Genomic DNA, 14,011 nt, shown 5'->3' on the forward strand with positions numbered 1-14,011 from the left:
AATTAAATACCCAGAGTGAAATCATGGTTCTATCGAAGTCAGTGGTAAAATTCCCATTGACTTCAGTGATGCCAAGATTTCACCCCAATTCTTATTGTAGACTTTCACCTGACACTTTCAGTTTCATGAAATTCAAAGAAAACAGATAAAAATCATAAACTGTGGTTTGAACTCCAGCTATTTTCATGTGTTGTCCTTTTTCAAATACCATAGGATTTCGGGACACAATCTTACATCATTGAAGTTAATTGGAACCTGCCGTTGGTTTCAGTGGAAACGGGATTGTGTTCTCTTCCTGCTAGAGAAACAGTTAGACCTTTACATGTGAAAATATGACCTCAAATGGTTGTGTTCTGCCTCTCTGCTGACTGGGAGTAGCTGAACTCTTCTCAGGAATGGTATAGAACACACAAAAGAAAAATAGAGACTGCCTGAGATTTTTGGGTATGAACCTGAGAATAGAGAGAATATGAATGAAAATGTTGTTGGTTTGTACGAATTAATTTGTGAAAGCGACAAAGTTGTGTCTGGAAAACTGACTGAGGAGCACTTTGCCTTGCTAGTGTGATGTAACATAATGTGAAAGCAAGGAAAGCTGCTTCTAATGGCAAAAGCTTGAAAACCTTGAGCTTTCTGTAACATTTGTTTCTCCACATAACTAAACGACATGAGACATAGCTGGTGGAATTCTCATTTCTAACTGTTCTAATCAGGGTGGATAAAAATCAATGATTTAAAAAAAAAATCCAATTTTTTTATTTAAATAGGTTTTTTTCCCCCTCAAAAAGCATTTTATCAAAAAAATCTGATCTAAAGATAGTTTTAATTAAGATACATTATAGCTCAAAGATATCTCATCATGGTATGAGACAGCATATTATAAATTCTAATTCTATAGTATGAGACAATATATTCATGTAATGTTTAAGAAAAGTTTTGTAAATGAGTTCCAATAGTTCATGGATTAGGGACCCAATCTTATGGAGTTCCACTGGCTTCTGTATAAATTATTTAGGTTAATCTTTCTATCTACCCAATGGGACTCAGTGCTCTATCTAGAAGATACCATCAGAGATGCTTAGTTTTGCAGTTTTCAAACTGTGAATTTGTGTCTCCAGAGGTAACATGCTTGTTAGCAGCAAAAATATTTTAAATAAATAAATAATATATAGAAGTAAGAAATAACAGACCTCAACTCTATTGTCCCTCTGCAAATTTGTGTACACAGAGTCAGTCGCTTACCTCTCTCAAAAGTGCAAAGTTTCAAAAAGTTCAATGAATAGAAGATTATTGGGATTGGAATAGATGTGGACAAGGAGAAGAAGTCTTGAGATAAATGTGAGAAGTGAGGGACATGTGCTTGTTTTGTTAAAATATTATATGTTTGCTATTGAAGAAAAAAATCCAGAATACTTAACGTTGTTGTTTTAGTTAAATAAAACAATTTAAATGTCTGTCTGGTGATGTTCTTCTCCTAATGCAGAATGGCAAGAAAATCCTCCAAATATTAATGATTAACCTGTTGAATTGGAGATAGTTCACCTCCCAATGACTTCATAAATATCTGCTTCAATTTCAAAATAAATCACTGTTTAAAAATGTATAGTGTGTACCTTCTAAAAATGAAACCTACATCTATCTCTGAGTTGTGAAGAATATGTAATAAGGTTATAACAACCAACAAGAATGCAGTTTTATGTAGAAACCATGATTAAATTGAGTCTTCCTGACTAGTGATTTAAATCAATTTGTTTTAAATCAAATCCACTCTGGTTATAATCGTAACTGGAAAATGAAAATGCAGATACCTTATTACTTATGACACTGCATATTAAGCTTTGAAATCTGAAACTGAAAAGGCTTCCAAGAAACTATACTTCCTGTCTGAATCTAGTGAATTGATCAAAACATTTTAAACCACCTATGTTTGACGCTACTGAAAATGGACTCAGCTGAAAGCTAAGTGGTTACAAAACAAATTGTTTGCTTGATGCTATACACAGGTCTGCTGGAAGATGAAATACAGTGTAATGACAATTACTTCCTGCATGACAAGGCTGTGTCTGAGACATGTCACCACCTGGTACCAAGCCTTAACTCCAAATCCTTAAGAACATAATTTATATTACAGATACAGAACTTCTTAAATATTATCTGTACATACATTTTGGAAAGATTATAATGACTAATGGGCTATTGGCTTTTGGTAGAAACATCACATGCCACCCTTTGGTGAACAGCTATTCATATATCTGACACTGCAGATACCAGGAAAACCCTGTGCACCCTGCCAGTTGGCACCAAGAGGTCCTTGGGTCACAGCAGCAAAAGTGCAGAATAAGTTAATACTATCCAAAGGGACTAAGGGAAACAAAACTTAATGTTGTGGTTATGTTCCTGAAAAATGTGACTTTAAGCAAAACGATATTAAGCGAATCCAATTTCCCCATAAGAATTAATGTAAATAGGGGAGGTTAGGTTCCAGGGAAATTTTTTTCACCAGACAAAAAACTATATATTATATAGATGTACACACAGTATACGTTTTAAACAAACAATTTAATACTGTTCACAGCTATGATGATTGTGAAGCTTGGTTGAGGTGGTGAAGTTAGAGGGTGGAAGAGGGTGGGATATTTCCCAGGGAATGTCTTGCTGCTAAATCAGTGGTTCTCAAACTTTTGTACTGGTGACTTCTTTCACATAGCAAGCCTCTGAGTGCGACCCCCCCCCCCCATATACATTAAAAATACTTTTTTATATATATTAATACCATTATAAATGCTGGAGGCAAAGCAGGGTTTGGGGTGGAGGCTTACAGCTCATGACCCCCCATGTAATAACCTCGTGACCCTCTGAGGGGTCCTAACCCCCAGTTTGAGAACACCTGTGCTAAATGATGAACTAGCACTCGGCTGAGCCCTCAAGGGTTAACACATTGTTAATGTAGCCTCTCACTCTACAAGACAGCAGGAATGGAGGGGAGGGGAGATAGCATTGCAGACAGAGACACACCTTGTATGTGGGAGAGAGAGAGAGAAATGCACACTGCCCCTTTAAGTAAGCTGACCCACTCTTAAATGCATTGTCTTTTTAAGTGGATCAGGAAGTTGAGACAGCAGCTGCTGCCCCAGGCTCTCTGTCTCTCTCCATCAGTGTCCCCACCCTGCTCTATCTGGAGAACGGGTAAGCAGGGTGTAGGAGCAGGGGGGAGGGGGACACTCTGACATTAGCTCCCCTTCCCTTCCCCTCCCCCCCGGAAAGCAAGCAGGAGGCTCGGGGAGCAGCTCCAAGGCAGAGGGCAGGAGCAGCACATGGCAGTGGGGGGGAGGGATAGCTGCAATTGCTAGGCTGCTGGGCGGCTGCAGCACAGGGAACTTAGAGGAGCGGGGAGCTGATAGGTAGGCTGGCAGTCTACCCTGGTTCCAAGACCCCACCAGCTAGCTGCAACAGGATGCTCTTCCTGCAAGCAGTGGACAAAGCAGGCGACTGCCAAATGATGTTAGAAGGGAGCATTGCACAACTTTACACGAGCACGTTCCCTAATTGATCAGCAACGTAACAAAACAACGTTAACCGGGACAGCTTTAAGTGAGGAGTTACTGTATTAGAATCATGTCAAGGAACAAATAAATTCTAAAGGAATAAGTAGACTTCTTAATAAACAGGAGATAAAATTAATGACTGAGAAATGGTATTCCTTTTTCTTATCTGACTGCAACAAGATGATTTAGAGTTTGGACAATTAAGTTAGGATATTAAAGCTCTAATTCAGTAAAGCGGTTCCATTGACTTCAAGTTAAGCTTTTCTGATTCTGGGGCTAAAACAGCTGTTTGATAAAGATCTGCTAAGAAAATCAGCATTTACAGTAAAGTTCATCCTCGAATGTTAAAGGAACTTTCCAAACCAATTGCAATAGAATCGTTGAAAAGGGAGGGAGGAATTGGCAGGACTGTAAGAAAAGCAGAAGTGATTCAGTACCGATCTTAAAGAAAAAGAGTGATTCTGGCTTGTCTGGTAAAAATCTGGTACTTACGAGCCCGTGCTGATACTAAGTCATAAAATTAGTATCAGCACGGGCTTGTAACAGATTTTTGCCAGACAAGCTTCATTGCTTTCTTACGTTTTTATAAAGTTTAGGGTTTTTTTACCCTACCTTACTGATGCATGCTCTCAGCTTTAACCCTATTTTAATGTTTTTTTTTTTTTTTTTTTGTCCTGGAATAGAATATCAAGGAGAGATTTAAATCTCTTTCTTTCTCTCTGCTGTATTGTCACTTATCTGTTGTGACTACTGCATGTGTTTAGGATGTTAATAATGAATTTACAATTTGGTAATAGCAAGAAAAACAAATGTTTAATTTGTCGTCGTAAATATAGTGACTTACTCTCTGCACAAATTTGATTCAGGTAACATACTCAGGCCAAGTCTACACTAGAAACTTTTTGTCACTGTAATAATGTCAGTGTAATTTTTTTAGTGTGTTGCTGGTATAGAAATGTCATTAGTGTGTACGCAGTTATACTGGCATAAAAGTTGTTTTGCCAGCATAACATTTTGTTAGTGGAAGCTGTAAATTGTATCAGCAAAAGCATTTTTTTGCTGTTATAAACCTCTTCTACACTAGAAATGTTTACCAGAATAGCCGTACCAGCAAACCTCTTTAGTGTAAACCTGGCCTTATCTAAGCTAATATAATGTAAAATGTGTAGATGTGGGGGGAAGGCTTGTTTCCCAGGAATACAATCTTCACTCACTGAGCAGTATCAATTCTCTTTACCTAACAGCAGCAGCAGCCCCTCAGCACTTTTGATCCTCAACCCACAAAAAGGGGGGAGGGGGAGAAATCCTATTATGACCCAAATATGATGGTCTATTGCACTACAAAAAACAATTTGAGAACTATTCTTCTAGATCCATGTAAGATTCAACTATAACCATGGCTATCTCTGAACTAGAGAAATATTTACAATAAGTTACCATTACCACATTGAGAATCATTAATTTTGTATAAACCGTATCTTAAGATTCAGAAGGCATGATTGTCCTTGCAAACAGTTGACTTGCACTAGACTGGGTGAGCTATAAGGTAGGGGGAATGCCAAAGCACAAAATACTACATTTTACAAATTACATTTATAATTCACAGAAGATTGGTGAATCCAGTTAAATTTATAAATATTTTTAAAAATAAAACTGTTAAAATAAAAAAAAATTAATTTATTTGTATATTTTCATTACCTCAGCAATGAATGATTTCTAGATTTGAAATGTAGCTTTTTTTTTTTCCATTATAGGTCAAACACTTGATTCAAAAGCGTGTGGATATTTTAAATAATGATGTCTTTAACCATAAACTGGAAAGTTTAAATGGAAGAGTTGATCAAACACAATGTCGAAAAAAACATGAAGAAATAGCTATTACATTTCTAGTAAGTTTCTTTGCATTGTGCGTATCCTAAAAGTGTGAATTTATTTGTTGCTGAAGATCTTAAATTTTCAGAATCGCACCTACATTGTGTGCATAACTTGCCCTGGAGTTGCTTGCACTGGCATAAAGATTACACTTCTGTTCGTTCATAGAAAAATATGAATTGGAGGCTGCACGTTTTGTTACTTTTTTATTTTATGGCACGCAAATCTCAGTTGCAGTTTGGGGGTGTTTTGCTACTGCTTATCATATGTGCAGAGTAGGAAATGTATAAATGTGTGTACTATTTCAGGTTAACACTTAGTGATGCTCTTTTTTCTTTCCTTGTAGAAGAAAGTGTCTAAGCTTGAGAGACGTATTAATACTGTGATAGCATTTCAGAAGAAAATATTATCGAAAATGGTCACTAGTAAGGTATAGTATAATACGTAATACTTCAACGTAGGGATTCTATTAGCAATTAGTCATGAACTCATGGGCAGTTACAATTTATACTAAATACGTGCAAGATGAAAACGTAACAAAATAGATTTGGAGGAGATTGTATTGTATTGGTATTATGTTACACAATAGCAACTCAGAGAAAAACCTGAACTCCTACAGACACCTGGTACTGGGACTCAAAAAATGTTAAAAGAATTTTATTTACTTGCAACTGAGCTGTTACATTGAGAAATTTTGTTTTTCAGTAGAATAAAATACAATTATTTTTTTCTTTTGTATCGCTTCAGAGGTCATAGGTAAGCAGCCTCTATTCTGACAAGAGGAGCAGCCTCTGAGGTATCAGCTGACATCCCTTCCCATAGATGATTGAGTACTTTAGACCCTCAATAGTATAGTCAATAAAACACAAGCATTTCACTTGGAGAGCTGGATATGATACTGCCAGAATGATAGCCTAAGAAAATATCAGGTATGGGGATTTTTGCTTCCTCATGGACAACATCTCTTGGCATAAAATTGAAGATTTGTTGGCCAAGAAAACCCACGATTTAGACTTGTGCCAAGCTTTGTGTAAACCTGCTTGGGATGCTAATTCAGACTGTTTTCAGGGGTGGCTTGAGATCCCTTAGCAGGCTTTTAAAGTTAAGGGTGGGTGCAAGCTCTTTAGCTAGTGTAAATTGTCATAGCTTCATTGACTGCAGTGGGGCTATGACAGTTTAAAACAGATGAGGATTTGTCCCAAGGATTTGAGTAAAGATTGTAGGACTAGTCAAATGTACCTGAGCCATAGTTATTTTTTCTTTGATAAAACAATTGGCTTTTTATCTAAATGTATTAACTTTATGCAATGACAAATGTTAAAAATCATGGTCTAAAGGTCTCATTGCAGAAATATCTTACTCTGCTTCTCGGTTGTGTTTTTCTGAAAAAGTTTCAGAAACTGTTTTGTTACACAATGGTATTCTAGAAAAATGTAACTCAGATTAAATATTATATACAAATAAAAAAACTTCCTTAATGCCAAATGCTTACCACTTAGCAAAATAGTGTGTGTCATGCTGAAGATTTTTGCTAAACTTTGGGAAGAAGGGAATAGCAAATATCACTTTTTTTTTTCCTTTGCTTTATATTGACTCTCTGTATAATGCATCTTTTAGGAAATCACATTCATTTTTAGGGAAAATGTGCTTGTGTAAAAGGAAAAGGTCTGGTTTCTGAAACCAACTCTGGGTCCAAGTCTACATTTCTTCCACATGCAAAAGTCTAATTTAAGTAAGAATTGTTTGTACATTGAATATAAGATCTCACTCTTATTGTAAATATTCCAATGTGTTGTAAAACTGGTTTTATGTCTGTGTGATGGGGCGTCTGCCCCACACTGGCAGAAAAGAGGTTAAAAGCAGCCCTAGGGACGCTGCGCATCGCAGACAGGCTTATAAGAACAGCCAATCGGGGCCAGGCTGGCCCATATAAGGAGGGCTGCAGAACAGAACAGTTTCAGTCACTCCCTGGAGCTTGAGAAGGGAGGAGGACTGGCTGCCTTGCAGGCAGAGGGCAGCAAGCACCCTGGACAGAGCAGTGCTGCAGGCAGAGAGCTAAAGGCAGCTCTTGGCAGGCTGCAAGGATCTGCAGTCTGAGGCCCTGATGCAAGGGCAAAGAGGGTGCTGGAGCCACATGGGAAGTGGCTAGACTGTGGATTGCAGTTTGCCACGTAAGGGAGTGGCCGGACAGTAGACTGCAGGACCCCCAGAAGTAGGGGAGCATAGAGTGTAGCACAGCCAGAGGGCAGTGTCACTGAGGAGGCACCGCAGTGGTGAGTTGCACCACGTCACAGTCTGGCATTTTTTACATTCTTCAGGCAGAGAGGGAAATCATCATTTACAAGTAAGGTACTTATGAGTGATTACTGAAGATTACAGCAGATAACTTCTTCAAACCAAATTATTATTAGATGCTATACCTTACTGAGGTCAGCTATTCAAACATAGCGTAAGACCGGATGTGCAAATAATGTAATGTTAATTGGAAAAGTTCATGAACAATGAAGTAGTGTTTCTGTACTGACTTAACATTCAGTGGGTATAAGAAACAAGTAACTCTACACAACAAGAGAGTTTAGCAGGAAAATAGCAAAACTGGTAGTAATGGATACTGAAAATCTGACTTCTTACATTCTCCTGATAGATGAATTGTCTGCTGCTACTCCATGCTTATATCCCTACTACATTTGACCTAGATTGTTTTTCTCTAATTAACTAAAGGAACCAATGTGTGTAATAGAACTTAGGCCCAGAATATGTTTAAGTGTTTGCTCTGAAGACAATGGAATGTTTAGGTTGGGGAAAGAAATGAGTGCTTTGCTTGTGTGAGCTACTAACACACAGTGGCAGGGTGTGGAGAGTGATGAAAGGTGACATCATCCAACAATAAGATGACAGTTATCACCCAGTCCCCATGGCAGGGAGTGGGAAGTATTCAGGAAGAAGGTTGTAATTCTATTTTTTTGTGTGTGTGTCTGCGTGCCCTCAATGTCTGGTCTACAAGGGCAGTTTTGAGATTCATACAAGCTCAAAATTGGCGATAGTGGAACTAACTATTTCTCACAGAATAAGAAGGGATTGGTAGGTTTTGTGTGGTTTAGATATTTGACAGTCATGTTAATTTATTATTTAATTTTAATTTCCTATCAGTGTCTCTTCCATTTAATAGCTGTTTGTGTCTAGTGAATCTGTAAATAGTAATCTCTTGTTATTGTAAAGATAGGCCCTGGTTTAACAATTACATATATAATGTAAATTATGGAGAGGAGGGGGAGGTTAAAAAGGCACAAATCACCCAGAGGCAAAAAATGCCATCTGTTGCTCTGAAAACAAGGTGTGCATGAAATCCAGGACATCTGACTAACTCAGCACTGGTTTTGGACACGAACGACTTTGCCATGACTTGTGACTTTTCTTTTTCTCAGGCAAATCTTCCAGGTGCAAACTCGCAAAATGCGATACTTAATCGAACCAAATCTGTTCCACCACTTCCTGATAACATAAATGGACAATCAGTTTCTTCAGTTAAACATTTATCATCATCCCATAGACAAACTGGTTCCACTTCTGAATGTGTTGCAGAAGAAAATGTAAGGTAGGTGTCTATAATGACCACACAAAAAAAATCAATAAATATAACCCACAAATTCTGTATAGTTGGAAGAATCTACTTTTTTCTTCAAATTTTACTTTTCCTAAAGGTGCTAGATTGGTTTAGTAATTGGGTCATCTATATATAGATTAAACTGAATTATTGTCTATATGCCCTTACTATTGCTGTGCTTGTTCCTTCAGTCCATATATCCATAACGAATGAGTTTGACAGGGACAGCAACTTTTATTCTCTTAGGGATCAACCCTGCTTGCCTGTCTTTTGTGGGTTTTTTCTGTAGTGTTGGTTATAGCTAGTCTGTGCATTTGTAAACTCCAAAAATCTGCAGAATGATGGCAGGCAAAATGTGAAACCAACTGAATAAGTATTATTTTAAATCTCTGGTGTAGAGCAGATCCACTTCTCACTGTCCAGTTGAAGACCGATAGTACTGCCCTTAGATTTTAAAGAAAGATTGAATGAGAGCTTTGAGGGTTCTGCTTTGACTACTAATTTAAGAGGTAACGGTTATATTTTGGTATTTTCTAGTAAGCGCTCTACTATTCTTAAATTTCTCAAGGCAATCTCACATATTTGACTCATTCTCATTGAAGACTCTAAATTCTGAGTAGACTTAGTTTAATGGATGTCAATAGTATAGATTCCTGTGGTTTTCTTATCAAGGGCCTGATCCTCCTTCCATTTGAAAACACACACTACACCCATTTCTTAATTTCCATGTCGGCAAATGACTAGGTCTCCAGTCCATAAAGTTTTTCCAAGAAAAACAGGATAGTGAAGATCTTGCTTATATACAAAAAGGATACTCCTGGGGGAATTCTGTACCAAAAAAATTAAAAATTCTGCACTCAGTATTTTAAAATTTTTGCATATTTTATTTGTCAAAATAACACAGTATAATCACACAAGTTTCAATTATTTTTGGGTATTTATTTCAAAATACCTGTCAGCAAGTATGTCTGTAACAATGCAGACAACAAAAAAAGATTCAGGAAATGTTTTTTGACAAATAGATTCCTTACTAGACATAATAATACAGAACTCTGAGTAATTCATTTAAACTACAATACAGACCCTTATTTCCCGCACTCCTCAGAAGCAGTGCAAAGGCTTGGGGGAGTCAGGGGTAACAGAGGAGCTGAGGGAGAGGGAAGTAAATTGCTGGGAAGGAGCCTGGGTGTGAACTTGGAGGGTTGTTGGGTATGGGTGAAAAAAGTACGGAACAGGTTTTCTTGGGGGGGCGGGGAGGGAGTGTTAAGAAGCTTCTCCCAGGCAGACCCTGGCTGACCCCTAGCCTCTGCCATTCAGTCATGTGTTTCTGCACCCCCATGTGCTCTTACATCCCCTGTCCACATGTGTCCGTCCACCCCCACTCAGACTCCCCATCCCCATGTGTCCCTGTACCCTCTCCCCTGCCCCATGTGTCTCTGTGCCCCCAACCAGTCACTTCACTGTCCCTGTATAGTTCTGCACCCCCTCCCTCATCACTATGTGGCCCTGCACCTCCCGGTTGTGATGAATTACTGCAGAACAGTGGGTTAAAGCTTTAGGAAGGGTAGATTAATCTTTTGTCTTGTCTTTCTTGGGTCCACCAGTCCAAAAGTCTGCCTTATAAACTTTAGTTTTTGGTAACTAGGAAAGCCCTTTTCATGGGAAAATGAGGGTCAGTGGGGCCTCTTCTTACAGAGGGGCAGCAGTAATTAGCTGGCTACATTTTCACTGTGTGTTGGGTACAAACAGAATCAACCAGACATTTTGAACTGGAGGACTTGAAACAGAGATGTGAAGTTCCAGTTGAAAACTTTAAGATTATCTTACATTTGACATTGAGTTTCTGTGCTTGTAGTTTTAGAAAGTCTTTTGCATCGATCAGGAATTTTTTCCTGTTTTGCGATCTCTGCTATAATTTGAGTACATTGGTGTCTTTTAATATATGGCAATTAATGTACGTGCATTGGACGTGGGCAGATATATGCTGCATCCAAAACTTTAATTTTCTATGCACAATAATTTTGTTCTTTACTGGTCTGCTACTTGATTTTTATATCTATCTACACCTCCTGTGTTGTTGTCAGAGTGTTTTGTGGCATATCTGCTGTGTGAAATTCATGTATGATATACATAGTGAAGGAACAACTAATAAGCTAATGTAACAGGTCACATCTTTCTTCATAATTAGAGCTGGGAGAATAATAAAAATATTTGAAATGTTTTTTCTGAAATTCACAAAATTAGTATCTGTTCATGTAACATTTGCCTAGCTGTATAAGCCAGGAAATAATGGTGAAGGGGTTGGAGGAGTCAGTAGTCCTGAAATAATCAAATTATTCTAAAATTCATCAATCTCTAGCTATCATGCCAGGGGGGGATTATAAATGTTCTGTTAATCATGAATCTTTCTATAAGGTTCTGTTAGTTCAATAAGAACCGAAACTACAATATTAACTTGTTTCTAGTCTTTTTCGCTTGTGAAAATAACCATTTTAAAAGTAAATTGCTGCTCTGGCCAGGTTTTTTTAATATATGGCACCTTATTACAATTTATTTTGAATTTCTGTGTTGTAGAATGTATATAACATATACACCTACTTTTCAGTAGTTCAATATGTAATTTTAAAAAACTTTGGTTAAGCTTCTGAAAATGCATACACAGATATTGTATTTACATTGTGTGGATAGTTTTGTAGGTAGATGTTTTGACTTTTGCCCACTAGCTTTTGGGATTCTCATATCTTAAAAAATTAAATATTACTGTGACTATATCTGCCATAGCACATACCCAGAGTTTTTACCTCCTCTCTCAAGCAGGCAGGCAGGCTTAATGGCCAGCTTATATTACACTTGCCCCCTTTGAGCTCCCAGGTTGATTCCTGACTCTCATGGAATTGAAAGACATTTGGCCTCATATATTTGCTGCCTTGTCTCTTCAAGCAGCATGAATTTGGAGACTATAAAATTTTTTTACGAAAACCTCCACTTTCTGCAATACAGAGTAGGGTGTCCAGATGTCCCGCTATTAAAGGCTTTGTCATATATAGGCAACAATTTTTCATACTTGCTATCTGGTCACCCATATTACGGAGTGCTGTGTTTCCAGTACAGAGGACACATTCTGTGTGTACTGTGAGCCTTCTTTGCTCTTGCTGCATGTCATATGCCATAGTGCTGCAGTTTGAAACACTGTGGCACATAATTGGAAATAGCTCAGGCGTAAGAGGACAGAGGTGTTTGGACGCTGGGGCAGATTCTCCTGAATAGCCCATCCCTTGCTTCCTGAAGCCAGTACTTCATGAAAACATGGACAAGTAGGATGTGGACTGATTTCTGAAGATTGCTAAAGCCAGAGAGAAGCTCCCTGTGAGTCTCCTCACAATTATACTTTTACGGCATTTAGTGGCTTATTTGCAGTATTCCATAAAGCTCTTCCTAGGAAGCCTCTGTATGAAGGCTAAGCCTTGTTCATGTCCTCTTTAGCTTTCTTGTCACCCTTGGTCTCTTAGAGAAGGACAAAGTCTGTCTCATTATAGTGCCTCCACCTGACTCAGCAAGAAGGGTTATCATGAGGACTGGGAATAACTGATGTCATATTGGCTTGGTTTGAGATTATACCAAATAATTTGGATACTAATGGGTTGCCTTTGTTCTTAAGACTGGAAAGCCAAGAAACTACTTTTGCGGGGGGTCATCTGTTGGTCCAAATAAACATAAAAAGAGTTTGCATGTCCGCACACTTGAAGCTGGCTTCCACAAAGACAACTGGTTTGTCTCCTAAAATTAGGTGTGAGGATAACGGTATTAATTTAGGAACAGAGCCAAGGAGCTTTGAGATATTTAACCAAATGACCTTCAGCCCCAGATTGAGGATATTGTGACCCTTGTTGCTATTTTTCTTTCAAAAAATGGCTTTATGATTTTTATGGATTTTAAGAAATTTTGAAAGACAAACTTCTAACTAAAACTATTACAAATCTTAACTAAGTTTAAACAACACAGTTATCAAATCAAAATCATATTTGGAATTTGGTTAATAAATTTCCAGTAATATGGAATGAAATCAACGATTGATTATATTCTTGCATTAACACCATCAGCCCAAACTTGAATAATGAAGTTTCCATAACATAAGAACATAAGAAAGGCCGTACCGGGTAAGACCAAAGGTCCATCTAGCTCAATATCCTGTCTATTGACAGTGGCCAATGCCAGGTGCCCCAGAGGGAGTGAACTTAACAGGCAATGATCAAGTGATCTCTCTCCTGCCATCCATCTCCACTTCTGACAGACAGAGGCTAGGGACACCATTCCTTACCCGTCCTGGCTAATAGCCATTAACGGACTTAACCACCATGAATTTATACAGTTCTCTTTTAAACTCTGTTATAGTCCTAGCCTTCACAACCTCCTCAGGTAAGAAGTTCCACAAGTTGACTGTGCGCTGTGTGAAGAAGAACTTCATTTTATTTGTTTTAAACCTGCTGCCTATTAATTTCATTTGATGACCCCTAGTTCTTGTATTATGGGAATAAGTAAATAACTTTTCCTTATCCACTTTCTCCATATCACTCATGATTTTATATCTCTATCATATCCCCCCTTAGTCTCCTCTTTTCCAAGCTGAAAAGTCCTAGCCTCCTTAATCTTTCCTCATATGGGACCCATTCCAAACCCCTAATCATTTTAGTTGCCCTTCTCTGAACCTTTTCTAGTGCCAGTATCTTTTTTGAGATGAGGAGACCACATCTGTATGCAGTATTCAAGATGTGGGCATACCATTGATTTATATAAGGGCAATAATATATTCTCTGTCTTATTCTCTATCCCCTTTTGAATGATTCCTAACATCCTGTTTGCTTTTTTGACCGCCTCTGCACACTGCGTGGACATTTTCAGAGAACTATCCACGATGACTCCAAGATCTTCTTCCTGACTTGTTGTAGCTAAATTAGCCCCCATCATATTGTATGTATAGTTGGGGTTATTT

General features: G+C 38.1%; 1 protein-coding gene across 2 annotated transcripts in view; it reads left to right on the forward strand.

The window, feature by feature from the left end:
• ATF7IP2 (activating transcription factor 7 interacting protein 2) overlaps positions 1 to 14,011 on the forward strand; it is a 67,261-nt gene that overhangs the window by 34,180 nt on the left and 19,070 nt on the right. For both annotated transcript variants that reach the window (XM_054041848.1, XM_054041851.1), the window contains exons 4-6: positions 5,300 to 5,434; positions 5,764 to 5,847; positions 8,843 to 9,012. In XM_054041848.1, coding sequence (XP_053897823.1) covers positions 5,300 to 5,434; positions 5,764 to 5,847; positions 8,843 to 9,012 — 389 coding nt within the window. The remainder of the gene's footprint in view (positions 1 to 5,299; positions 5,435 to 5,763; positions 5,848 to 8,842; positions 9,013 to 14,011) is intronic.

This window comes from Malaclemys terrapin, chromosome 10, assembly GCF_027887155.1.
Source record: "Malaclemys terrapin pileata isolate rMalTer1 chromosome 10, rMalTer1.hap1, whole genome shotgun sequence".
Classification (NCBI taxonomy): domain Eukaryota; kingdom Metazoa; phylum Chordata; order Testudines; family Emydidae; genus Malaclemys; species Malaclemys terrapin.